The sequence below is a fragment of the Phycodurus eques genome, chromosome 1 (genome assembly GCF_024500275.1).
Source record: "Phycodurus eques isolate BA_2022a chromosome 1, UOR_Pequ_1.1, whole genome shotgun sequence".
Taxonomy (NCBI): Eukaryota; Metazoa; Chordata; class Actinopteri; order Syngnathiformes; family Syngnathidae; genus Phycodurus; species Phycodurus eques.
Window position 1 is genome coordinate 17,786,112 of NC_084525.1, and position 24,517 is coordinate 17,810,628.

Here is a 24,517-nt window from a genome sequence, read left to right on the forward strand (position 1 = left end):
TCTATGGGGGAAAAGCAAACCATTTTGAAACTGACAGAAGAGGGAAAATCGATCAGAGCATAGCCAATACAACGATTTGGAATTTCCTGAAAAAGAAAGAAACTCCTGGTGTACTGAGCAACAGACATCGAACAGGTCGGCCAAGGGTATCAACAGCAGTTGATGACAGAAACATTGTGAGAGCTGTGAAGAAACACCCAAAGACAACAGTCAGTGACATCACTGCCAACCTCAACAGGCCAGGGGTGAAAGTGTCACAATCCACTGTTCAAAGAGGACTTTGAAAGAAGAAATATACAGGCCATACCACAAGATGCAAACCACTCATCAGCAAAAAGAATCGGAAGGCCAGATTGGATTTTGCAAAGAAGTACAGAGAGGAGCCACAAACGTTTTGGAACAGTTTTATGGACTGATGAGACCAAAATTAACCTTTACCAAAGTGATGGAAAGCCCAAAGTATGGAGAAAGAAAGGATCTGCTTACGATTCAAAACACACAAGCTCACCTGTGAAGCATGGTGGAGGTAATGTCATGGCTTGGGTTTTACATGGCTGCTTCTGGAACGGGCTCACTAGACTTTATTGATGATGTAACTGAATGGAATCTGAAGTCTACAAAACCAATTTGTCTGACAATTTACATAAATATGCATCCAAACTAATCGGGAGAAGTTTCATCATGCAACAAGACAATGACACAAAATACACGGCCAACACAACAATAGACCTCATCAGGGGGAAACCTTGGAAGGTCTTAGACTGGCCAATTCAGTCACGGGACCTTAATCCCAATAGAGCATGCATTTTACCTCCTGAAGAGGAGACTGTAGGGAGAAAACCCCAGAAAGAAACAAGAACTGAAAGAGGCTGCAGTAAAGGCCTGGGAAAGCAATTCAAATGAACATATGTACAGTCTGGAGAAGTCAATGAGTCGCAGGAGTGATGCAGTTATTGCAAGTAAGGGTTATGCCATCAAATATAAATGTTATTCACTTTAAGTTAATTTAATAATGTCAGTTCCAATACTTTTGCTCACTTGAAAAGTGAGTGGCTTCAAACAAAAGGTGTTCTGTCCTGAGTTGTTTAACACATATAGATACAAATACCATGAAATAAAAGCTGGAATTCTGAACTTTTGTCTCATATGCATCTTTTGATCTGAAACCCAAATGTCTTCAGTATACAACAAAAGCAAAGAAATGGACCTTGCTGTTCCAATGCTTTTGGAGGGGACTGTATGCTGCAAACTCCTATCCATCCATATTCTCTCACGCTTGTTCTCATGAGGGTCGCGGATAAGCTGGAGCCTACAGTGAGAAGCAGGGTACACCCTGGACTGGTTGCCAGTCAATACCAGGGCACATTATACAAACAATCCATTCACATTCATTCAATTGTGTGCACATTTGCAATTTAGAGTCTTAAATGAACCTAACATGCATATTTCTGGAATGTGGGAGGAAAATGCAGTACTTGGGGGGGGAAAAAAACACGCAAGCACGGGGAGTACATGTACGTAAACTCTACACAGGAAGGTCGGAATTGAAATTTGAACCCTAAGCCTAAAACCTGTGAGCCTACTCCTTGTGGTCAAAGGGATTGAAAGGTCTAAAATGTAATGGTAGTGGTCTTTAAAAAATGTACTTGTAGAAATCCTGATTTATGTCCTTCTCTTTGCAGTCTCTTAAAGCAGCAAAGTAGTTGGGCCTGAATTAATGGCACCCTCTGCTGATTCCTGCCAAGTAGTGAACGCTACGAGGCCTCTATTGCTTCAAGTTCAACAATAAATCTGACAAAATCCAAATGATGCATACACTTGCAAATAAATAATGCCCATTTTAAGAAAGTATGTTCCGTAGCAAGCAGCTGCCTCCCTCTGTTCCTGTGCTGTGAGCTGATGACTGTCACTTTGCTTCTTGTGCAGTGCCTCCGCCTCCTGACTCATACATTCAACAGCGAATACAACCAGTTGGTGAACAGCATCAGCGACTGCAAGGTGAGACCAAGGTTTCACCGTCATGTAGCAACACCGATCACCGTCACACTGTATACGCTGTCATCAACATCCGTCTCTCCTCTCAGCTCTCCGACATCTCTCCCATGGGACGTGACCTGTCGGTGACCAGCTTCAGCAGCGCCACGCTCACTCCTTCCTCCACCTGTCCTTCTCTCTCAGACTCCCGCTGTGGCTCCGTAGAACAGAAGTAAATCTGTCATTCAGTCTGCACCTAACTAACCTTTTTTTAATCATTAGACAAGCCTCCAGTAAGGTCAGGGTCATGTTTATGCTCATAATAACACCACAAGCCTTTTAAAACTTTTGTATTTTTACTCAAGGACTCCAGAGAATTGTTCCCGCGCGTCCAGCCCATCCTGCTCAGACTATGAAAACTTCCCCATGGTTCCCACCCTGGAGGTGTCGTACCTTGCACGTGCTGGGAAGAACGAATTCCTCAACTTGGTGCCTGATATTGAAGAAATGAGGCCGGGGTGAGAACTCCCACATCCTTGACTAAATATGCGATGTTAATGTTAAGTGATTCACGATATCCACTGAAGGATGAATTACAAAAACAGATCTTCAACTCGTACTTTCACTCCCTATTAGATCTGTCGTGTCCAAGAAGGGTTTCCTAAGCTTCATGGAGCCACGCTCCAACTCATGGGTGAAGCACTTTGTGGTCGTGCGCCGGCCTTATGTCTTCATCTACAACAGTGACAAGGACCCGGTGGAGCGGGGGGTCCTCAACCTTTCCACGGCGCAAGTGGAATACAGTGAAGACCAGCAGGCCATGCTCAAGGTATGCCATTCATGAGGAAACACTAGAGCAGTGGTTCTCAACCTTTTAACAGTACCACCATCTTGACCAACATGAAAATACAGGAGCATAGTAGGCGTACGTGTTAATGGGGAAAAAAAAAAAGCAAGACAAAGTTTTTTTATTCCCAAATACATTTAATATTGATATTATTATAATAAATATGGCAGCATGATGGACGACTGGTTAGAGCATCTGACTCACAGTTCTGAGGACCGGGGTTCATTCCCCGGCCCCGCCTGTGTGGAGTTTGCATGTTCTCCCCGTGCCTGCGTGGGTTTTCTCCGGGCACTCCGGTTTCCTCCCACATCCCAAAAACATGCATGGTAGGTTAATTGAGGACTCTAAATTGCCCCTAGGTGTGAATGTGAGTGCAAATGGTTGTTTGTTTCGATGTGCCCTGCGATTGGCTGGCATCCAGTCCAGGGTGTACTCCGCCTCCTGCCCGCAGATAGCTGGGATAGGCTCCAGCACTCCCGCGACCCTTGTGTGGATAAGCAGCTCAGAAAATGGATGGATGGATGGATGGATATTATAAATATGTAATTTCAAAGTTAAATACGACTGAACTCTACTCAAGCAGTGATTGTTCCCGCATACGACAAGTGGTGAGGAATGTTCTAATTGACTGAAAGACAGGAACAAGGGAAAAGAGGAAAAAAAATAATGGAATATGGATAGGTAAAATTAAAAAAATAAATATCAATGGGTCTATATATCGTATTTTCACGACCATAAGGCACACTTAAAAGTCTTAAATTTTCTCCAAGATGGACGGGTAGCCTTATAATGCGGGGCACGCCTTATGTGTGCACCGAGTTCCAAAATCTGTAAATGTTGTGTGACTTTGATAAGTGCTCTGCTTGACTGACTGGGAGCATTTCCTGCCGACACGCTGCTTATATAGAGGAAGGCGGACGTGACTGAGGACAGGATGCGGATGTAAAGAGGGAAGGCTGCGCGTGATAGAGGACGCTAAAGACACGTCCCCAGTAGATATATAGTTCCGGTATGTGCATCGGTTTGGCTAAGGACCGACAAAAATGGCGCCAACGAAGAGACACACTTACTGAAGCACAGTTTAAACTGCAAGCTATTAGTTACGTGGAGGAACATGGGAATCGAGCAGCCACGAGAGAATTCAAGATCAACGAATCCATGGTTCGCAAGTGGAGGAAGCAGGAAAACGAGCTTCCCAAAGTCAAGAAGACGAAGCTGAGTTTCCGCAGAAACAAGGTGAGGTGGCCCGAGTTGGAAGAACAACTCGAGCAATGGATTAATGAGCAAAGAACAGCCGCGAGAAGCTTCTCTACAGTCACCATTCGACTGAGTGCAATAACTCGTAGCTTGCCATCATTCTGGGAGGCTTGACGAAGGAACTCCAACCGCTGGACATCGGTGTAAACAGGGCGTTCAAAGTGAAGTTGTGAGCGGCGTGGGAGCCATGGATGACAGATGGCGAATACAGCTTTACTAAGACTAGGAGGCAGCGCCGGGCGAGTTACGCCACAATTTGCGAATGGATTGTGGATGCTTGGGCTAACGTGGCGTTGTTCCAGCTTTCGTAAAAGCCGGCATCATTTCTGAGGAGCCGCACGGCAACGAGACTGACTCCGACAATGACGAGAGGGAACCTGCCGTGTTTGATTGAGAACTTGCCCAGCTGTTCATTTCGGATACAGAACATGAGGACTTTGATGGATTTGTGGATGAGGATTGATAAAAAATAACGTGAGTACATTGTTAAATACTTCAATAAAGTACAACCCAACTCAGTTTTGCTCCCGCTGCCTTTTTAAAAACAGTTTTAGCGTCCATGCATGCTACCGTATGTTTTAAGCTAGCGTATGTTTTCCCATGCCTGCGCCCAATAATATGTGCGCCTTATGTATGTGTTAAATACAGAAATAGACCCTGTAACTGAGACTGCGTCTTTAATGCAGTGCGCCTTGTGGTTGTGAAAATACGGTATTCGATATTATAATGTAATATAGAATAGTGAATGTAAAAGGGGGGAAAAGAAAAAAAAAAAGCCAATACAGAACAAAATAAAATAAATCGCTGACTAAACAAATAAATTTAGATACTTTACAACAGGCGTCACCAACCTTTTTGAAACTGAGAGCTACTTCTTGGGTACTGGTTAATACAGAAAGCGACCAAATGATCACTTTTACAACATTTCTATGAAATCACAATGTCCCATCACGTCCTTAGGGGCTACCTGGTGCCCTTGGGCATCATGTTGGCGAACCCTGCTGTACAACGTACACATGTTAACACTAGTTAATAAGAATTTAAAAACGAAAATACATATGGACGTTAAAAAGGTAGAGTTTTTATATATATATATATATATATATATATATATATACACACACACACACACACACACACACACACACACACACACATGGAGAAGCTGTAGTTTTTGTAGTCAATTGTGGAGGAGACCAAACAGGAGAGAGTTGCAATAATCCAGGCGGGAATTGACGAGGCTATGAACAAGAACAGCAGCAGTGTGGGGAGTGAGGGATGGATGGAGGCCATTGATGTTTCGTAAGTGAAAGTATGCGGACTGGGTGATATTGTTTATGTGTGCTTGGAAGGAGTGTGTCCTGTCAAGGATGACACCCAGACTCTTAACCTGAGGGAAGGGGGAAACAGAGGAATTATCAAGTCAAATGGAAAAACTGTCAGTTTTGGCACGCATGGACTTGGTACCTATGAGTAGGATTTGTAGAAAGTTGGATGAGAACCAGTGTTTGAGTTCAGAGAAGTAGTCGAGGAGGGAGGAAGAGTGGCGGTGGGTTTGTTGGAGAGATAGAGCTGGGTAGGTGAACACAATTGCCTGGGAAAAAAAATGGTCTGCTCACTTTCATGTTTGTTGATGGCACAATTTATGCTTGGATTCACATCTTAAATTTTATTTTCTAATACTTAGGTATCCTTAATAAAAGACACGTGCCTGTCGCTGTACTCCAAAAACAACATAGATTTTGACACTGAATATTGTCTACACACACTATTTATTGAATTTAAATGGCTATAGGACAGAATTAGTCATGATTTCAATGCAAGAGTTTAAAAAGAATGTTCTTTTCTTATCAGACACCCAACACCTTCGCTGTGTGCACAAAGCACAGAGGAATCCTCCTGCAGGCCAACAATGAGAAAGACATGAACGACTGGCTTTACGCGTTCAACCCTCTGCTCGCTGGAACGATAAGGTACGCTCACTTCTCTTTCAAATGAAAACTCGAGTGCTCACAGTCTGTTTTCTTCACCGCCTTTCCCCGCAGGTCGAAGCTGGCAAGGAGGCGTAGTGGCCTCATCAAGAACTGAAGTGGATACCACAAGCTCTATTCTTTCCAAACGCCTTTGAACATACCAAGTGTTAATACCTATTAATCTTTGTGATTCTTGACAGTTTTCTCTTGTAAGTAGACTTGTGGCTTACGTCTCCTTTCTTGCAATTTCTGTCGCCCTTCCTCCTCAGCTTTTTGTGTTTTCTTTTATTCACGACAATGTCAAAAAAAATTTCTGCTTTGCCGTCATTCCCCCCACGCCGAGTCCCTAACTAGTAGCATGTCGTGATAGTCTACTCGTGTGCACGATTGTGCAGACGATATTTTCCGTTTACCGATCATCTGTGAAAATGTCTCCCCGTGTTACTTGTCATCTAGCTTTTATTCGGTTTTTTTTTTGTTTGTTTTTTATTGCATGATAACTGCAGCAGTCCTCAGGAGAACACCCAATTTGCTTACTGAAAAACCAACAAAAAATGGATTAAATCATGAAGGGAAAATATAGATTATACTGTATATCCAAGGGATGCATCTGCTCTCTGCAAAGCAACGTGTTGAAGAAAAAAATGTTGCTAATGTAGTCTTTTTCATAAGAGTTGCTTCAGGTTTCTGCCTCGTCTAACGTAAGATGTGAGGCCCTTTTCCTGCTTCCGAATGGCCTTTGGAAAACAAACCTACATATTAACAAACAGTTTATTTAGGATCTCATCTTAGTGAAGACAGGAATGGACATTTTCCATGTTATAGCCAGATCTCGTGTACATACATAACCCTGCTGTTGGGCCCACCTTTGTGCAAGTAATAACTCAGTGAAGGTGAGGCTGGGTACATATTTGTTCTCTCACATGAGTGGGACACAATAATAATCAGGGAGAGGATTTTATGACATTTTAACGTGTAATCCAGGGGTGGGAAACCAATAAGGCCCGTGAGAGCATTTAACCGCCATGCAATTCTAAAAAAGACCTCAAAGGAACTGTATAAAATATATACATATATATAGTATATATAACATGTAACACACAACTGCTTATAATATACTATGCTAAAAATGTTTCATTATCCATCCATCCATCCATTTTCTGAGCCGCTTATCCTCACAAGGGTCGCGGGAGTGCTGGAGTCTATCCCAGCTATCATCGGGCAGGAGGCGGGGTACACCCTGAACTGGTTGCCAGCCAATCGCATGGCACATACAAACAAACAACCATTCGCACTCACATTCACACCTACGGGCAATTTAGAGTCTCCAATTAATGCATGTTTTTGGGATGTGGGAGGAAACCGGACTGCCTGGAGAAAACCCACGCAGGCACGGGGAGAAAATGCAAACTCCACACAGGCGGTGCCGGGGATTGAGCCCAGGTCCTCAGAACTGTGAGGCAGACGCTCTAACCAGTCGGCCACCGTGCCGTCATGTTTCGTTATTTACACTCAAAATGGCTCCTGATTGGACAACGGTTCCCCACTCCTGATACACGCACCCACACACCTACACACAGACTGGAGCACTTTTTTGCTCCCCGCATGCTTTTCATGTTTGTCAAACAAAGAAAGAGTCACCATTAAATGGATGAAGCTGCGTGTAAGCTGCTTGCATTAACACATCCACTCGACATCACTGTGTCAACACCATGTGTTCCATTCATTTTCTCTTCACAGTCTAGTATTTGCTATTTTCAGTTGCTATTAACATTTTTTGTTTTCTGGTTTTAATAATTTAATAAGGGTGTTTTATATGACAGGGCATAGTTTCTGTTCTTGAACCAGCTGCATTTTGTGATTTAACCATTTTTATTGTTTGTTTGTTTGTTTTTGCACGTGTACACTATAACAGGACAAGGGCCGAAATGCACATATCAAGGCGACACTCGGATGGCTGTTACACAAAAGGGTTCTTTAAAAAGAAAATATATTCAAGGGTCAAAATATACATAGTACTTTAATCATGTGATTGTTGTCGGAAAATAATTGATCTGTGCATTATTGGCTACGTTCAGCTCCTGCTCAACTCATTTTGCCGCCTCTGTCTTGACATGTGAGTATGGTGGGATTGGTAGATAGGTGATTTTAAACTCTGGCCAACCAACCAGTAGTGTCCCTTTGTACAATATCAATACATTGGTAAGAAATGAAGGTGAACGGAGGCACCGATACTGCTTTTATTTATTTCCAATAGACTGAAGAAATCTCACACATCATCAGAATTTTTTTTTTTATTCCTCAGGTCAGCCAACCTGCTAGTCAACAAATTAAATCTGATAACTTTTGTGATTTTTATGAATTCTCTGTCACTTCTTAGAGAGATGTTTTTGTGTTCCCTATATTTAATGCCAGAGTAGCTAGTTTCCACCTGTGTGGCTAATTTGCTGAGTTCTCTAACTTTGGAGTGTGTATTTATTGTTTGCAAAGTACATATTAGTTTGCAGCTCTTTGCACATATTAATGAAAACCTTCAATTAACTGATCAAAATCTGCACAGTTTAGTCGCTCTTAAACCAAATGATGTGGCGTGGCAGTGGAATGTACCGTGAAGATGGATGTGTTTCCAGGTCACTTATAAGGGAAAAATAGAACCACAATAATTTCATTGTTCCTTGTTGGGGACAGTTGGTTGCGTCGCTGCTTTCTTTTTTTTTTTAATTTCCATTAGAAAGTGATGAGAGTGAAAGTCTGCCTGTGATAGCAAGCATATCCACGCACTACTCATACTAGCCAGCCATGTGAATTCTAACCATGTTAGAGTTTCATTTTTTCTTATATCAGGGATTATAATATGAAGTAGCTAATTATATCTAAGATGACTAATACGTTATTGGTTGTGCTTCTGTCTTCACCTAAACATGTTTCCGTCGATGCCTTTTAAACAGAACAAGCTTCCCCTCTGAGAATTATCAGTTAACCCTTTGGATTCACCAAAAGTTCCAAATAGAAAAAGAAAACATTGACACTGTACATTCTTTGTTTTTGTTTCCATACTTACTTTGTAAATATCTGTGTTGTATGGAGCCTTGAATAAAAATGTAAATATGTTTACTGTATTTGTAATAATTATAATCCATTCGCTGTATAGCATAGATGTGTCATGCAGATATTCTAATAACTGTACGGTAACCCTGCACCATTGGTCTGTCTAGTGAATGAGGAAACAATAAAAGTGCAAACTGGTCATGCCTGTTTGTCTTGACTCCATGATTGCCTTCTACCAAGCTCCTCCTATGAAACCCAATATGAAAATGGTTCTGCTCATGTCTGTTTCTTAATTGAAACTGATTGGAATTTAATTTGCTGGTCGATTTTTTTGAAAAAATCGCTAGAGTGGTTGGAAAAGCTGGCAACAATGTAACTGCTTTTGTGAAGTACTCTCTCTGTTCACAGTCTCTTATTAGTGGAAGCAGTACACGACACAACAGCTAGTGACGATGGATAAAAATAGGATTTAAAACAATTGAATGTGGTTAAGTTCCTATTAAACAAGTCATGAATATTTAGATTTATTGAAAAAAAAATCCCTTGGCCTTTAGGCTTGCGTTCAGAAATGCTGCCTGTTCTAAGTAGAATATACTGTACTTTAATTTGTGACAAAATAGAAACACTGGAGTCGGACAAGTTCAAGCATTCTTTCCGCGTTCAAAACACTTAACACAACCTTTAAAGTTTTCGTAACTCGAGGAACACTGACACTTAACTGATTTAGTGCGAGCCATTTTCCAGAGCTATTATTAGAAGGGTGTAAAACTGTGTGAAATCCCAAACTAACAGAAGAGATTTGGTGTGCTTTAAATACCGTCATAATCCCTCCAGACAATTTGGGCCCTAAAGTACAGTCATGGGTTGCATCGACCGTCCAAACTGTTTCTTTTTCTTCTTGTGGAACAAGATTACTATTTAGTGGAAATGTGAAATGAATTGTGTGGGACAAAGTAAGTCAAGGTTTAAAAAGAGATAGACAATGTGTACACTATTGAAATACAGCACTGTGATGTTGATGCCGTATTACATCGCGAAAGTTCTTATAGTTCTGAAGAAAGAATTTTTTTTTCGCATCGATTTGCTTTTGAAATTACCTAACACAATGGTTTATAAATACCCCCCCCTCCCCCGCCTCAAAGAAAACTAAACAAATATGACTACCTTGAAATTTAAAAAAAAGAAAAGGCGGCACGGTGAGTGACTGGTTCGCACATCTGCCTCGCAGTTCTGAGGTCCCGGGTTCAAATCCGGCGTCGCGTGAGTGGAGTTTACATGCATGCTCTCCCCGTGCCTGCGTGGGTTTTATCCGAGGACGCGGGTTACCTCCCATGTCCAGTTTCGTATTGAGTGACGGCTGAATTGACCAATAGCAAAACGGATACCTCTGCTCAGTATTTTGGACCAATCATAATTCTCGTCTCCGCTCACAGGAGCGGTTTGAGGGGCTTTGATTGGCTGATAGTCTGGGTAGGGCGGAGCAACCGAGCAGAGCGGAGAACGAGGAAGAAGAGCGTCTGTCATTTGGAAATCTCACGGTAACATCGCGACTGATCACAATGCCTGAGTAAGTTCTCTACTGTCCTTTCACCATTTAGTAGAAAGCTAGTCATGCTGTACTGATCTATATTTTCAGTGACTTTCAGGGCTTTTTGCTTTAACTTTAAATAATGAAGCTCGAAAGGGGACTGTTAGCTTGTCTGCTAGTCAATGTCGGAGTACATGTGAGATGAGATTTCGGGAATTCACTTCCTTAAAATTCATTTAGGAGCTCACACCTTGCATTGAATTTGTGTGTGTATATATATATATATATATATATATATATATATATATATATATATCTCAGAGTAGTTGTTGTGGTGTGAGTCTGACAATAAACGATTTAAAAAAAAAATAAGTTGAATGTATTGTGCATGTGATTGTTTTTATTCTCACAGAGCAGACATCGCACTCATCGGTTTGGCTGTCATGGGCCAGAACCTCATCATGAACATGAATGACCATGGCTTTGTTGTGAGTTGTCATTGTCAAGTGTTTCTCAACATACAGGAAATGCCTACTACTTAAAATGAAATCATTAGAGAGGGCAAAAGTATTCACACTCAACTTAAATAGAAGTACATATACTAAATAAAGGCTCTGGTAAAAGTAGAAGTTCCAATTCAACTCCTTTTACTAAAGTAAAATTAAAAGGTGCAAATACTGAAATGTGCTTAAGTACAAATGTAAAAAGCACAATGGGAAAATGCATCATGCTCATACTGAGAAGAATGAAAAAGCTCAGGAGAATTAGCTCAGGAGGTTTTCAACATAGTTGCCATAGCTTTGCTAACCTTGTGAACTGATGAACTAAAAATGCAAAATTAGTGAATATTAACAACTGTGTTTTTTTTAGATTAGAGAATTTTTGAATGGCAGAAGATGATGATGATGATTTTTTTCAGTGATTTTGCTAGTTATCATTTTTGGAGCTGACAAAAGAAAATCATTTTCTTAAGTAAGGGTGTGGACACGGGATATCTTGCATCTTTGAATCTGTTGCGACATTGCTGTATATTCCATGTCGCTTATGTCCCTGTTTTTTTTTTTTCATACCTTATTAGCCCACATGATCTCAATCAAGATCTCAAATGTGGATGACTTTACCTCTCTGACCTTTTTATGTCGTGTCTTGATCAGCAAAGGTTAAAAAAAAAAAATAACAAGCCTATTTGGAGACGAAAGTATAGATATCTGTGTTAAGGATAATGTCGGGACTCAACATAAGACGACTTTAGAAACATAAATACTCAAGTAAAGTAAAACTATATGAAAAAGTCAACTGAAGTACAGTAATGAATACTTACCACAACTGGAAATAATGGCTCCTGATGTCTGTTGAATAGGTGTGTGCCTACAACCGCACTGTGTCCAAGGTGCACGACTTCCTGCAGAACGAGGCAAAGGGTTCCAAGGTGATCGGCGCTGAGTCACTTGAGGACATGGTTTCTAAGCTAAAGAAGCCCAGGAGAATCATCCTGTTGGTCAAGGCCGGACAGGCGGTGGACGACTTTATCGACAAGCTGGTTGGTGTCTGCAATATTTGAATGGTGTCTGAACTCCTGCTTATTGTTGATTTCATCATATGTTTGTCTTGCCTCAGGTTCCCCTCCTTGAGGCTGGAGATATCATCATTGACGGTGGCAACTCTGAATACAGTGACACGACAGTAAGGAGGCGGACACAGCGTTGTCGTGCACGTTCTGTTGAGGACTTTCTCCAAGCGCCTCTTTGCTTTTATGTCACACAGCGGCGCTGTAAGAGTCTAAAAGAGAAGAACTTGCTGTTTGTGGGCAGCGGCGTCAGCGGTGGCGAGGAGGGGGCACGCTATGGACCCTCACTCATGCCGGGAGGACATCCAGAGGCCTGGTGAGACATACATTGAATGGATTCCACTGGAGACAGAGGGTCCTTGGGTTATCGGTACGACTGGAATGCTTTGCTTTACGTGCACGACGCTGGTGGCAGTTTTTAACATTTTTATTTGTCTTTTAAGAACAGGGGCAACAGTATCGTTCACTTCAACAGTAATTTTACAGCTTCACTACTGGTTACTTTGGGATTTTGCGTTCAACCACTTCCGCAAATGGATGCCTTTTTCCCACTGCACACACACGCTACTTGCCTCTGCTTCGAACTTTTGGTTTTCTACTTCAAAATAGTACAGCAGAACAGTGGAAAACAAGAAACAAAAATGTTTGCAAGTTCCGCTTCAAACGGTCATGTAGTCAGACCGTAGTCATGCTCATTAGCGCAGCATCCACTACAAGTCAGCGATCCCGTTTTCTGGGTTTGGTCACGCGGCGTGAATGTGAATGGTTGTTTGTCAAACCAATTTGGCTGGTGACCAGTCCAGGGTGTACCCAATCTCTCATCCAAACTCAGCTGGGATAAACTGTAGCTCACTCTGAGGACAAGCGGAATAGAAACTTGATAGAAAGGTGCCAGTGAGGAACCAAAAGTCTAATTCGAGGTCAAAAAGTATTTGAATACTGCATTGGAACGGAACACCTGACGATATCTTGCACGTTGCAATCCATTCGCACCCGTTCCATCCTCACTCGCTGCCGTTCCATTTCAAAGGCCTCACATCAAAGACATCTTCCAGAGCATCGCTGCCAAGGTGGGAACAGGAGAGCCGTGCTCTGATTGGGTGAGTCTCTTCACTTGACTTTTGGGATGTGGCGTGTGTATGGCTACCTTTGCCGTGATTTGACTGTTCTTCCCCGTGCAGGTAGGAGATGAGGGCGCGGGTCATTTTGTCAAAATGGTCCACAATGGCATCGAATACGGCGACATGCAGCTGATTTGTGAGGCTTATCACCTGATGAAGGATGTGCTCGGGATGGACCATGACGAGATGGCCGAGGTGAGCTTTCGCGTATTATGGCAGTGCTTTTTGCCATCACCGGTCGCCCTTAGCCACCCGTTTTGCGTTTGAACCCCTCAGGCTTTTGACAACTGGAACAAGACAGAGCTAGACTCATTTCTAATTGAGATCACCGCCAACATCCTTAAGTACCGAGACACCGACGGTATACATCTGTTGCCCAAGATCCGCGACAGTGCAGGACAGAAAGGCACGGGGAAGTGGACTGCTATTTCAGCCTTGGAATACGGCACTCCTGTGACTTTGATCGGTAAGGAAGTCGTTTCTTTCCTTATTCATCTTGCTGTTGAGTCATTGCCAAATGTGTCATGTCACACCTGTTTCAACATGCAGCCCAAAAAAAAATCAGGAAGTGGGAAGGTTAAGCCAGCCGCACATCGAGTGACTAACTAGACTGAACTGGACAATCGCAGACAAATTACAGGGGGTGACTGACCCTCGAACCCTACCGACTCTGCAACGGAAATAATGCAACCCCTCATTTTGATGCGGCGCCTATATTTGTTTTTATTCAAACACAAACGACATAGGGCAATTGTCAAGGAAAAAGTGGATTACCCGGGCCGCAGAAACCCGCAGTGGTGGTCGGTCATGTAGTTCTGTGTGCACCTGGCTTTAAAGGTTATTGAGCCATTTCCAGGGAACGTGCTTGATTTGTGTCTGCCCTTAAGAAGATTGAAGGCTTCTCTAGCAGACTGCTCATCCCAGGTGACATAAGGGGGATTTGTCGGCCATCCATGTGACTCATGGTGTCTTTCATAAACAGTCAAGGTTATACGTGGAGGTCAGGAAGCAGAAGGAATGAGGTGTTGAGGATTTATGTGTTATGTATGTATGTTTGTTTATGTATGTATGTTAATGTACAACCCCAATTCCAATGAAGTTGGGACGTTGTGTTAAACATAAATAAAAACAGAATACAATGATTTGCGAATCATGTTCAACCTATATTTAATTGAATACACTACAGAGACAAGCTATTTAATGTTCAAACTGATAAACTTGATTGTTTTTAACAAATAATCATTAACTTAGAGGTTTATGGTTGCAACACGTTCCAAAAAAGCTGGGACAGGGTCATGTTTACCACTGTGTTGCATCACCTTTTCTTTTAACCACATTCAATAAACGTTTGGGAACTAAGGACACTAATTGCTGAAGCCTTGCAGGTGGAATTCTTTCCCATTCTTGCCTGATGTACAGCTTCAGCTGTTCAACAGTCCGGGGTCTCCGTTGTTGTATTTTACGCTTTCATAATGCGCCGAACATTTTCAATGTGAGACAGCTCTGGACTGCAGGCAGGCCAGTCTAGTACCCGCACTCTTTTACTACGAAGCCACGCTGTTGTAACACGTGCAGAATGTGGTTTGGCATTGTCTTGCTGAAATAAGCAGGGGCGTCCATGAAAAAGACGTTGCTTGGATGGCAGCATATCTTTCTCCAAAACCTGTATGTACCTTTCAGCATTAATGGTGCCTTCACAGATGTCTAAGCCATTGGCACATGCCATTGGCACAAACATAGTCCCATACCATCACAGATGCTGGCTTTTGAACTTTGCGTCCTAACAGTCCGGATGGTTCTTTTCCTCTTTGGCCCGGAGAACACAACTTCCACAATTTCCCAAAACATTTTGAAATGTGTACTCGTCGGACCATCGAACACTTTTTCACTTTGCATCAGTCCATCTTAGATGAGCTCGGGCCCAAAGAAGCCTGTGGCGTTTCTGGGTGTTGTTGATAAATGGCTTTTGCTTTGCATAGTAGAGTTTCAAGTTGCACTTACGGATGTAGTGCTGAACTGTATTTACTGCCATTGGTTTTCTGAAGTGTTCCTGAGCCCATGTGGTAATATCCTTTACACATTGATGTCGGTTTTTGATGCAGTGCCGCCTGAGGGATCGAAGGTCACGGGCATTTAATGTTGGTTTTCGGCCTTGCCGCTTACATGCAGTGATTTTTTCCAGATTCTCTGAACCTTTTGATGATATTATGGACCGTCGATGATGAAATCCCTAAATTCCTTGCAATTGCACGTTGAAGAACATTGTCCTTAAATTGTTCGACTATTTTCTCACGCACTTGTTCACAAAGCGGTCGTTGAACCTTGCCCCATCTTTGTTTGTGAATGACTGAGCAATTCAGGGAAGCTCCTTTTATACCCAATCATGGCACCCACCTGTTCCCAATTAGCCTGTTCACCTGTGGGATGTTCCAAACAGGTGTTTGATGAGCATTCCTCAACTTTCTCAGTCTTTTTTGCCACTTGTCCCAGCTTTTTGGGAACGTGTTGCAGCCATAAAATTCTAATTTGCTAAAAACAATCAAGTTTAGCAGTTTGAACATTAAATATCTTGTCTTTGTAGTGTATTCAATTAAATATAGGTTGCACGTGATTTTCAAATCATTGTATTCTGTTTTTATTTGTTTGACACAACGTCCCAACTTCATAGGAATTGGGGTTATGTTGATGAGTGTGTCCCAACAGGTTTGTTGAAAGAAAAACATTCAGTTTCCTTTCACTATCGACAATTTCAGGGCATACTGTACTACAAAAGCAACACTGTCGCTTGACATTCAGCCATACACAGCCCTGTTTGATTTAGCAGCAGCAGTACAACAATGTCTTACTGTGTGAGAGCTGAGCTGCTGGCCAAGATGCTGCTGCAGTGTGCACGGGTGGCTTTTTGCCCCACTGGTGTCCAGGGACTGCACAGTGTACGTAGACTACATTCAGAATGATTCGATATTATCGGAATGACGTTGAAGTTTCATTTTCTTCAGCGGAAAATACATAAAATCAACTTTGAAATATGGACCATGAAGATCCCCCATAGCTCCTTTAAATGCATTTGCGGGCTGTCTATGGAGTCATAGTGGAGTTACTCCTCAGTGTCACTGTCAAACTTAAAAGCCAAAGTGCAAAACCTCCTGTCTGAACCCCTAGATCTAATAGACAGTTTTTGGTCTGTTTCTATATTATGTGTTCACTGTACAGCATATGGGCAGGCTTCCTTGTTACCATTGCTTGCTGTTGATTAACCAAAGTGAAATCTAGCAGACAGGAGGGTTTTCCCCCTTACTATCAATTTGATCAACAGATAAATATTTAGTTTTAAATGGCGCAAAATTTGTAGTTCTATAATTTCTTCACCCTAGCCAGAGTTCCCCCCCCCGAACGTCTGTTTTTAGTTCTAGCTTGTGTGTGAACAAAGATCCATAACAAATTTTTAAAATTGACCCTAACATTATTCGTCCCCTTATCAAAGTTTTGACACACAAAAGTATTAATGTAATCATTTCCATTTTCATTGGTCACATTTGGAAAATATTATTCATACCCTTTTGCAATACATGTGTACAATAGGTAGCTGTTTATACAGTATTGTAGTTTATTAGAATACTTTCAATCAGTTGTTCGGAAACATTTTACACCATGTACCACCTAAAAAAAAATACCCCAAAAAAAACACTTGGCTCTCAGACTACCACCATAATGACTAACATTAAAATACAGTAGTACATTACAATAAAGTGTTCATCAAAAACTAGACAGGTTTTATTAAGCGACTGTAACATGCGCATTTTAAAATTATCACTGCACTTAACCATAGTAATATAAATCAATTCTTTAAGATTAAATGCAAATGTTCTGAATTTAAAAATTAAATATCACTGAACTGTACTTCGGCAGTGATTCTCTTGCATAACACAAGTGGTACTCGTAGCATACTTTGAGAATCACTGCACCACATTGTGTTACTAGGATCCTTTAAAATGGTGAAAAGACTGCATTTCCTCAAAAGTGACAAACAAGATCAGGTGTATGAATCCTTTTCAAAATTTGAAACAATGAAAATGACAAATATTTTTAATTTACGCTTGATAAATGTCACGTTTTATCATTTGCAACTAAAAGATACCCTTTCTTTAAATACAAATACACTTTAACTGGATAATTTGTCTAGGATAAGAATCATTTTGGGCCTTTTGTGTGGACATGGCCACATTCTGTGTCCACACCTGCTGGCTGTGCACTTTTTAGCAAGTCCTGCTTACCTACCAGAGGGGAGGAGGGGGCTGTTTTTTTATTTGTTTTGTTTGTTTTTTAAGCATTAAAGCTACTTCAACCGCTTTCTGTTAGACAAAAGTAATTTGAAATTGATGTCAACAAGGCTGTTACGGCACACTTTCTTCCTCCATATCCTGCTTCCTCAATAACCTGTTTCATGTTGACGAGAAATTGTCAACTTGTGAAACAGGTTATTGACTGATTGACCCTCCTTGTGTGTGCTGTGTTATGTATACAGACCCAACTGTCTTATATTCCGATCTTCCCAGGAGAGGCTGTCTTTGCCCGATGTCTATCCTCCCTAAAAGCCGAGAGGGTGGAGGCCAGCCGCAGCCTGACGGGGCCAGCAGGAGTCACGTTCAGCGGTGACAAGGCTGCCTTCCTGGAGGACATTAGAAAGGTACAACCAAGCACAAAGCACTATGATTGGGCATCGTTTGAATTTGAGCGATTCCGGTCCCGATGAATTTTCCTCATTCCGATTCTGGTTTCAAACGATTCTCGATTCTGATGCTTTTAGGGGGCTGGGTCAAACAAGTTCGCATGGTTTAAATAAAGGGTGTCCAAATTATGAACATCCATTTTCTTAGCAGCCCGCAGCATAGACTAAAATGGACATTTGACTCAGGGTTCTTTACAACCAGTATCAACATCAAACCTATGAACTAAAAGGCAATGTGTGTGGAAGTAATCCAATTGACTTAATATATTATATATATATATATATATATATATATATATATATATATATGTTAATTAATGTTTCAACTAAAAGTTAAATATAGCAGTTAAAATTGTTATTTGGGCCAGTTTTATCACATCAAATGATTTATATGTGCAAGACTTCCTGTTTTACGATTGTAGCCTTTTTATACTGAAGGGTACGCAGCGGAACTCAGCATTTTGGCACGAAAAGTAACTTCACACGGCACCTGTGTTTTTTTTTTTATTTTTAATGGATGGAACCAAATGCTATAAAACGTTGATTACCCACGTAAGGAAAGGTATGGCGACGAGGCACAAAATATTGTGTTTGTGATACTGTGACACAACGTTTAATTGAATTTTGTCCCAATTAATTGTGAAGTTGCTATAGTAAAGTTTTAGCTCAATGTTAACCTTTTTTTTTCTTCTGTCATTGGCTCTTACGTCGATTTGAAGACTAAACGCATAAACGCTGAAAACCATCAGTGTACAAGTGCAACCAACCGTTTACCTTGTTAGCTGTCTCAATGTTGGCATTGACGTATTTTATTGTTTAACTGAGTTGATTTCACTGAAGCTCCGCGTGGTGTAGGCTGAGGCTCGCGGCGCATCAGATTTCTATACATTGTGAAAGCCTCCTTTGCACAATATAATCTTATTCCAAGGGTTGCACTGAGGTGACTGGTCATTCATTTTAACAAAGTTATGACGTACTTGTTCGCCGCCGTTTTGGGCACAAGCACGTCTTTGTGCTTCGTCTTCGACTTCATTGGTTTTCGCCACTTCTTCTTTGGGGTCTGCGGATTCGGCATCCAAACTGGGAACCACATTTTTTACATTTGAACGATTCCGGGAGAACCGGAACGCTAGTCCTGGTTCCATTTGATTCTTGATGCCCAACCCTACAAAGCACACACTGTTCTATCAGTGCACCACACGAAACGAACTAGATTACTAATTTATTACTAAGCCTAGAAACAGACAAACATTCACACTCACATTTACACCTACGGGCAATTTAGAGTCTTGAATTAACCTACCATGCAAGTTCTTGGGATGTGGGAGGAAACCGGAGTACCCGGAAAAAACCCACGCAGGTACAGGGAGAACATGCAAACTCCACACAGACGAGGCCGAATTTGAACCCAGGTCCTCAGAACTCTAAGGAAAATGTCCTAACCAGTCGCCCACCGTGCCGCCTGAAATAGTAATTGATCATGATAATTTAGTTGTATGAATGGCAAGAGGTGCACCCAGATTAATTGTAAATTTTTCCATCTAGTGAAAGAGCATTTAATTGTTCTGCTTGTCACTATGCGTTGCTGGCTCAACAAAGATGTTTTTTTTTTTGCCATCAATAAATGGTACTTTTCAAACCAGTTCAGTAAAATTGGATAATTTCTCACGGTACACCTAATGAGCTCCCATGAAACTGTAATCGGCTGTGGAATTACTGGTCTAATACATCAATCATAATGTGTGTATACAAAGATATGAACTAATCTATTATTAACCAAAGTCATGTACTCCCAGGCTCTGTATGCCTCCAAGATCATCTCCTACGCGCAGGGCTTCATGCTGCTTCGCCAGGCCGCCAAAGAGTTCGGCTGGTCCCTCAACTATGGCGCCATCGCTCTGATGTGGCGAGGAGGCTGCATCATCCGCAGGTACATGTTGCCCACCCGCTCCCCACAAGAATAGTGGTAATGACCAACGTGCTTGACCAGTTTCCTTCCCTCCAGTGTGTTCCTGGGCAAAATCAAGGAGGCGTTCGACAGGGACTCGGAGCTGCAGAGCTTGTTGTTGGACTCATTCTTCAGCGACGCTGTGCAGAAGTGTCAAGTATGAGGAAGCGACACGCCGCAATAGCTGCATTGACAAAGACGCACTCTGCACTATAGCAATTTCCTTGGTTACAAAAAGTCCCGTAGTGAAGCAACTCTGGCGTTCTGGCTCTATTTGCTGTTACGATCTTACCAAATCAATAATCTAAAAGCCTATTCAAACCTGGGCTGGAATTCATGACTCACGCTTACTGTAGGTAGTTGTCAAGACAAAATGCATCTATTACTCTGCAAACGTCCGTGACGTCTGTTTTAGCAAACAATGCCCGGCACTGAATACATCTCTTCAAGGTTAGCAAACCATGATGTCCCGTAGCTAATCATGCTAATCTGGGCAAAAAATAACTAAAATAGGATATAAGCATATTAAAAAATATTTTAAAATAGCAATCAAATAAGCATATTCAGAAATATGAATAACAAGTGAGTTTTGAATTCTGGCCCACCCTGTTGATGGCCTTGTGAACTTAGCGCCACAGTTTGTAAGTAGGTTTTAGCGTCCATTGGAGCATAATATTACAAACCCAATTCCAATGACGTTAGGACATTGTGTTAAACATGAATAAACATGGGATACAATGATTTGCAAATCATGTTCAACCTATATTTAATTGAATACACTACAAAGACAATATATTTAATGTTCAAACTGATAATAATAATAAAAATGATAAAATAATCATTAATTTAGGATTTTCACATTCCAAAAAAGCTGGAATGTGAAAATTTAGAATTTTCACGTTCCAAAAAAGCTGGGACAGGGTCATGTTTACCACTGCGTTACATCACCTTTTCTTTTACAACATTCAATAAACGTTTGGGAACTGAGGACACTAATTGTTGAAGCCTTATAGGTGGAATTCTTTCCCATTCTTGCTTGATGTACACCTTCAGCTGTTCAACAGTCTGGGGTCTCCGTTGTCGTATTTTACGATTCATAATGTGCCACACATTTTCAGTGGGAGACAGGTCTGGACTGCAGGCAGGCCAGTCTAGTATCCGCACTCTTTTACTACAAAGCCACGCTGTTGTAAGACATGCAGAATGTGGCTTGGCATTGTCTTGCTGAAATAAGCAGGGTCGTCCATGAAAAAGACGTTGCTTGGATGGCAGCATATGTTTCTCCAAAACCTGTATGTACCTTTCAGCATTAATGGTGCCTTCACAGATGTGTAAGTTACCCATGCCATTGGCACAAACACAGCCCCATACCATCACAGATGCTGGCTTTTGAACTTTGCGTCCATAACAGTCCGGATGGTTCTTTTCCTCTTTGGCCCGGAGGACATGACGTCCACAATTTCCAAAAACAATTTGAAATGTGGACTCGTCGGACCACAGAACACCTTTCCACTTTGTATCAGTCCATCTTAGATGAGCTCGAGCCCAGAGAAGCCGGCGGCGTTTCTGGGTGTTGTTGATAAATGGCTTTTGCTTTGCATAGTAGAGTTTCAAGTTTCAAGTTGCACTTACAGATGTAGCGCCGAACTGTATTTACTGACATTAGTTTTCTGAAGTGTTCCTGAGCCCATGTGGTGATATTTTTTACACATTGATGTCAGTTTTTGATGCAGTGCCGCCTGAGGGATCGAAGCTCACGGGCATTCAATGTTGGTTTTCGGCCTTGCCGCTTACATTAAGTGATTTCTCCAGATTCTCTGAACCGTTTGATGATATTATGGACCGTAGATGATGAAATCCCTAAATTCCTTGCAATTGTACGTTGAGGAACATTGTCCTTAAACTATTTTCTCACGCACTTGTTCACAAAGAGGTGAACCTCGCCCCATCTTTGCTTGTGAATGACTGAGCAATTTATAACCAATCATCGCACCCACCTGTTCCCAATTAGCCTGTTCACCCGTGGGTTGTTCTCAGTCTTTTTTACCACCTGTCCGAGCTTTTTGGGAACGTGTTACAGCCATAAAATTCCAAGTTAATGATTATTTTCTAAAAACAATCAAGTTCATCAGTTTGAACATTAAATCTTCGTAGTGTATTCAATTAAATATGGGTTGAACATGATTTGCAAATCATTGTATTCTGTTTTTATTTATGTTTAACACAACGTCCCGACGGCGGCACGGTGGACGACTGATTAGAGCGTCAGCCTCGCAGTTCTGAGGACCTGGGCCCCGCCTGTGTGGAGTTTGCATGTTCTCCCGTGCCTGCGTGGGTTTTCTCCGGGCACTCCGGTTTCCTCCCACATCCCAAAAAAAATGCGTTAATTGGAGACTCTAAATTGCCTGTAGGTGTGAATGTGAGTGCGAATGGTTGTTTGTTTGCATGTGCCCTGCGATTGGCTGGCAACCAGTTCAGGGTGTACTCCCGCCTCCTGCCTGATGATCGCTGGGATGGGCTCCAGCACGCCCGCGACCCTAGTGAGGAGAAGCGGCTCAGAAAATGGATGGATGGACAACGTCCCGACTTCATTGGAATTGGCTTTGTAGATGCATTACATTAGATTTTGATACATGAGATGACCGCAACATAGCATTATTTTACCCAGTGTTATAGAAATGTTATATACCATATTGTATACTCTATTCATTATTTTACTTTTAACCTTTACGAGCTGTAGACTTAAACCTTCTCTTGTGACTAAAACTCTCGTGCTAAACTTTCTTTTGGAACTACAACCTTCTGTCAAGACTCGAACAGTTTCTGGGAACTAGCATCTTCCCTCGGTACTGAAATCTCTTCGGCAAAAACGAAAACCTCTCCAAACTAGAACTTTCTCTCAGGACAAAAAGCTTATCTCGGGACGAGACTATCCTCTTGGAACTATTTCCTTCTCTTGAGACAAGAAACCTCTCTGCACGAGAACGTTCTGAAGATATTTGATTGTAGAGATGTTCTTCAGGTTGTGATGAGCAGACTTGGTCACAGCTTTTAAATTCAGGTCTGAGTCCATAATCACACAGAGATTTCTTTTATTTTTATAAAGGAGTCGTGGCGTCGAGCAGTCAGCACAGGCGTACAGCACGGCATCCCCATGCCGTGCTTCACCACCGCCCTGTCCTTCTACGACGGCTACAGGCACAAGATGCTGCCTGCCAACCTCCTCCAGGTAACACCTCTACTGTGCAACTTAAAAAAACAACAACTGACCTTTCAATGTTCTCACTTATTCTCATTCGTGTCATGGGTGAGCTGGAGTCTACCCCAATTGACTAGACTGGTCAGTCAGTTTTCAGGGTACACACAGTTTAGACTAACACACATTCACAACTATGGACAATTTAGTGTCTTCAATAAATCATGCATGTTTACATGCATGTGTTTTGAATGTGGGAGGGAACTGGAGTATCTGGGGGAAAAAAACCTAGACAAGCACAGGGGAGAACATACAAACTCCACAGTTGCTGTGTTCTAATTCCTCCCCTTTTTTAACCATACTGTTGCATTCATTTCTGAAGAACGGCAGTAATTTTCCATGGGTCAGTTTGACCTGGGGCTGGTTTAATTATCCAAAAATTGTGAAAGAAAAATACCAGTTAACATTGTTCATGGATTATTTATCAACTTCCATTTTAATCTACAACCCCAATTCCAATGAAGTTGGGACGTTGTGTTAAACAGAATACAATGATTTGCAAATCATGTTCGACCTATATTTAATCGAATACACTACAAAGACAAGATATTTAATGTTCAAACTGATCAACTTCATTGTTTTTAGCAAATAATCATTAACTTAGAATTTTATGGCTGCAACATGTTCTAAAAAAGCTGGGACAGGCTCATGTTTACCACTGTGTTACATCACCTTTTCTTTTAACAACATTCAATAAACGTTTGGGAACTGAGGACACTAATTGTTGAAGCTTTGTAGGTGGAATTCTTTCACCCATGACCCTAATGAGGCCAAATCCTACAGAAAATGAAAGGATGGATGCATAGATGCTTTAGAGTTGAAAAGCCTCTGTGTAGATCTGTGTCCTGTCTCAGTGTTGTTGTTGTTGTTGTTGTGTTCAGGCTCAGAGAGATTACTTCGGGGCTCACACATACGAGCTGTTGTCCCAGCCGGGCCGCTTTGTCCACACCAACTGGACAGGCCACGGTGGAAACGTCTCGTCTTCCTCCTACAACGCGTAACGAGGAGTACAGCGGCGTACGCTTCAAACAAAAACACAGCATACACACGCGTGCAAAAGAGGATGTTACACATTCCGCCACTATAACCGCAGCATTTTAGCTAAAATCAACAATGTGTGGTGGCACATTTTACAACCGTAGAATTGTAGAATATGTGTCCTTACACTGTTTTGGTTAATGCCAGGGTCCACAGTGTTAACACTGGATTTAAGATGAAGTGTTGCACTGTACTGTACTAGGCTAAATAAAGATTTCAATCCCTTTATAA

General features: G+C 41.8%; 2 protein-coding genes across 21 annotated transcripts in view; both read left to right on the forward strand.

Moving 5' to 3' along the window:
- The window catches only part of kif1b (kinesin family member 1B), an 87,584-nt gene extending 78,286 nt beyond the window's left edge, over nucleotides 1-9,298 (forward strand). For all 20 annotated transcript variants that reach the window (XM_061681251.1, XM_061681277.1, XM_061681335.1 and 17 more), the window contains 6 exons: nucleotides 1,927-1,998; nucleotides 2,085-2,206; nucleotides 2,340-2,492; nucleotides 2,611-2,803; nucleotides 5,933-6,051; nucleotides 6,124-9,298. In XM_061681251.1, coding sequence (XP_061537235.1) covers nucleotides 1,927-1,998; nucleotides 2,085-2,206; nucleotides 2,340-2,492; nucleotides 2,611-2,803; nucleotides 5,933-6,051; nucleotides 6,124-6,166 — 702 coding nt within the window. In that variant the 3' untranslated portion in view covers nucleotides 6,167-9,298. The remainder of the gene's footprint in view (nucleotides 1-1,926; nucleotides 1,999-2,084; nucleotides 2,207-2,339; nucleotides 2,493-2,610; nucleotides 2,804-5,932; nucleotides 6,052-6,123) is intronic.
- Nucleotides 9,299-10,583: 1,285 nt separating this feature from the next.
- On the forward strand, nucleotides 10,584-24,517 carry pgd (phosphogluconate dehydrogenase). Its single transcript, XM_061681446.1, has 13 exons — nucleotides 10,584-10,666; nucleotides 11,040-11,115; nucleotides 11,988-12,167; nucleotides 12,245-12,310; nucleotides 12,392-12,510; nucleotides 13,225-13,294; nucleotides 13,376-13,510; nucleotides 13,592-13,781; nucleotides 17,872-18,002; nucleotides 19,841-19,974; nucleotides 20,050-20,149; nucleotides 23,099-23,221; nucleotides 24,130-24,517. The coding sequence occupies exons 1-13, from the start codon at nucleotides 10,659-10,661 to the stop codon at nucleotides 24,247-24,249; spliced, it is 1,452 nt and encodes a 483-aa protein (XP_061537430.1). The 5' UTR covers nucleotides 10,584-10,658; the 3' UTR covers nucleotides 24,250-24,517.

Excerpts from the sequence above, each read along its gene's own strand:
- pgd (XM_061681446.1), top strand. Across the intron at positions 13,511-13,591 it reads ACCATGACGAGATGGCCGAG|GCTTTTGACAACTGGAACAA; the intron begins GTGAGCTTTCGC and ends TGAACCCCTCAG. Across the intron at positions 19,975-20,049 it reads GGAGGCTGCATCATCCGCAG|TGTGTTCCTGGGCAAAATCA; the intron begins GTACATGTTGCC and ends CCTTCCCTCCAG.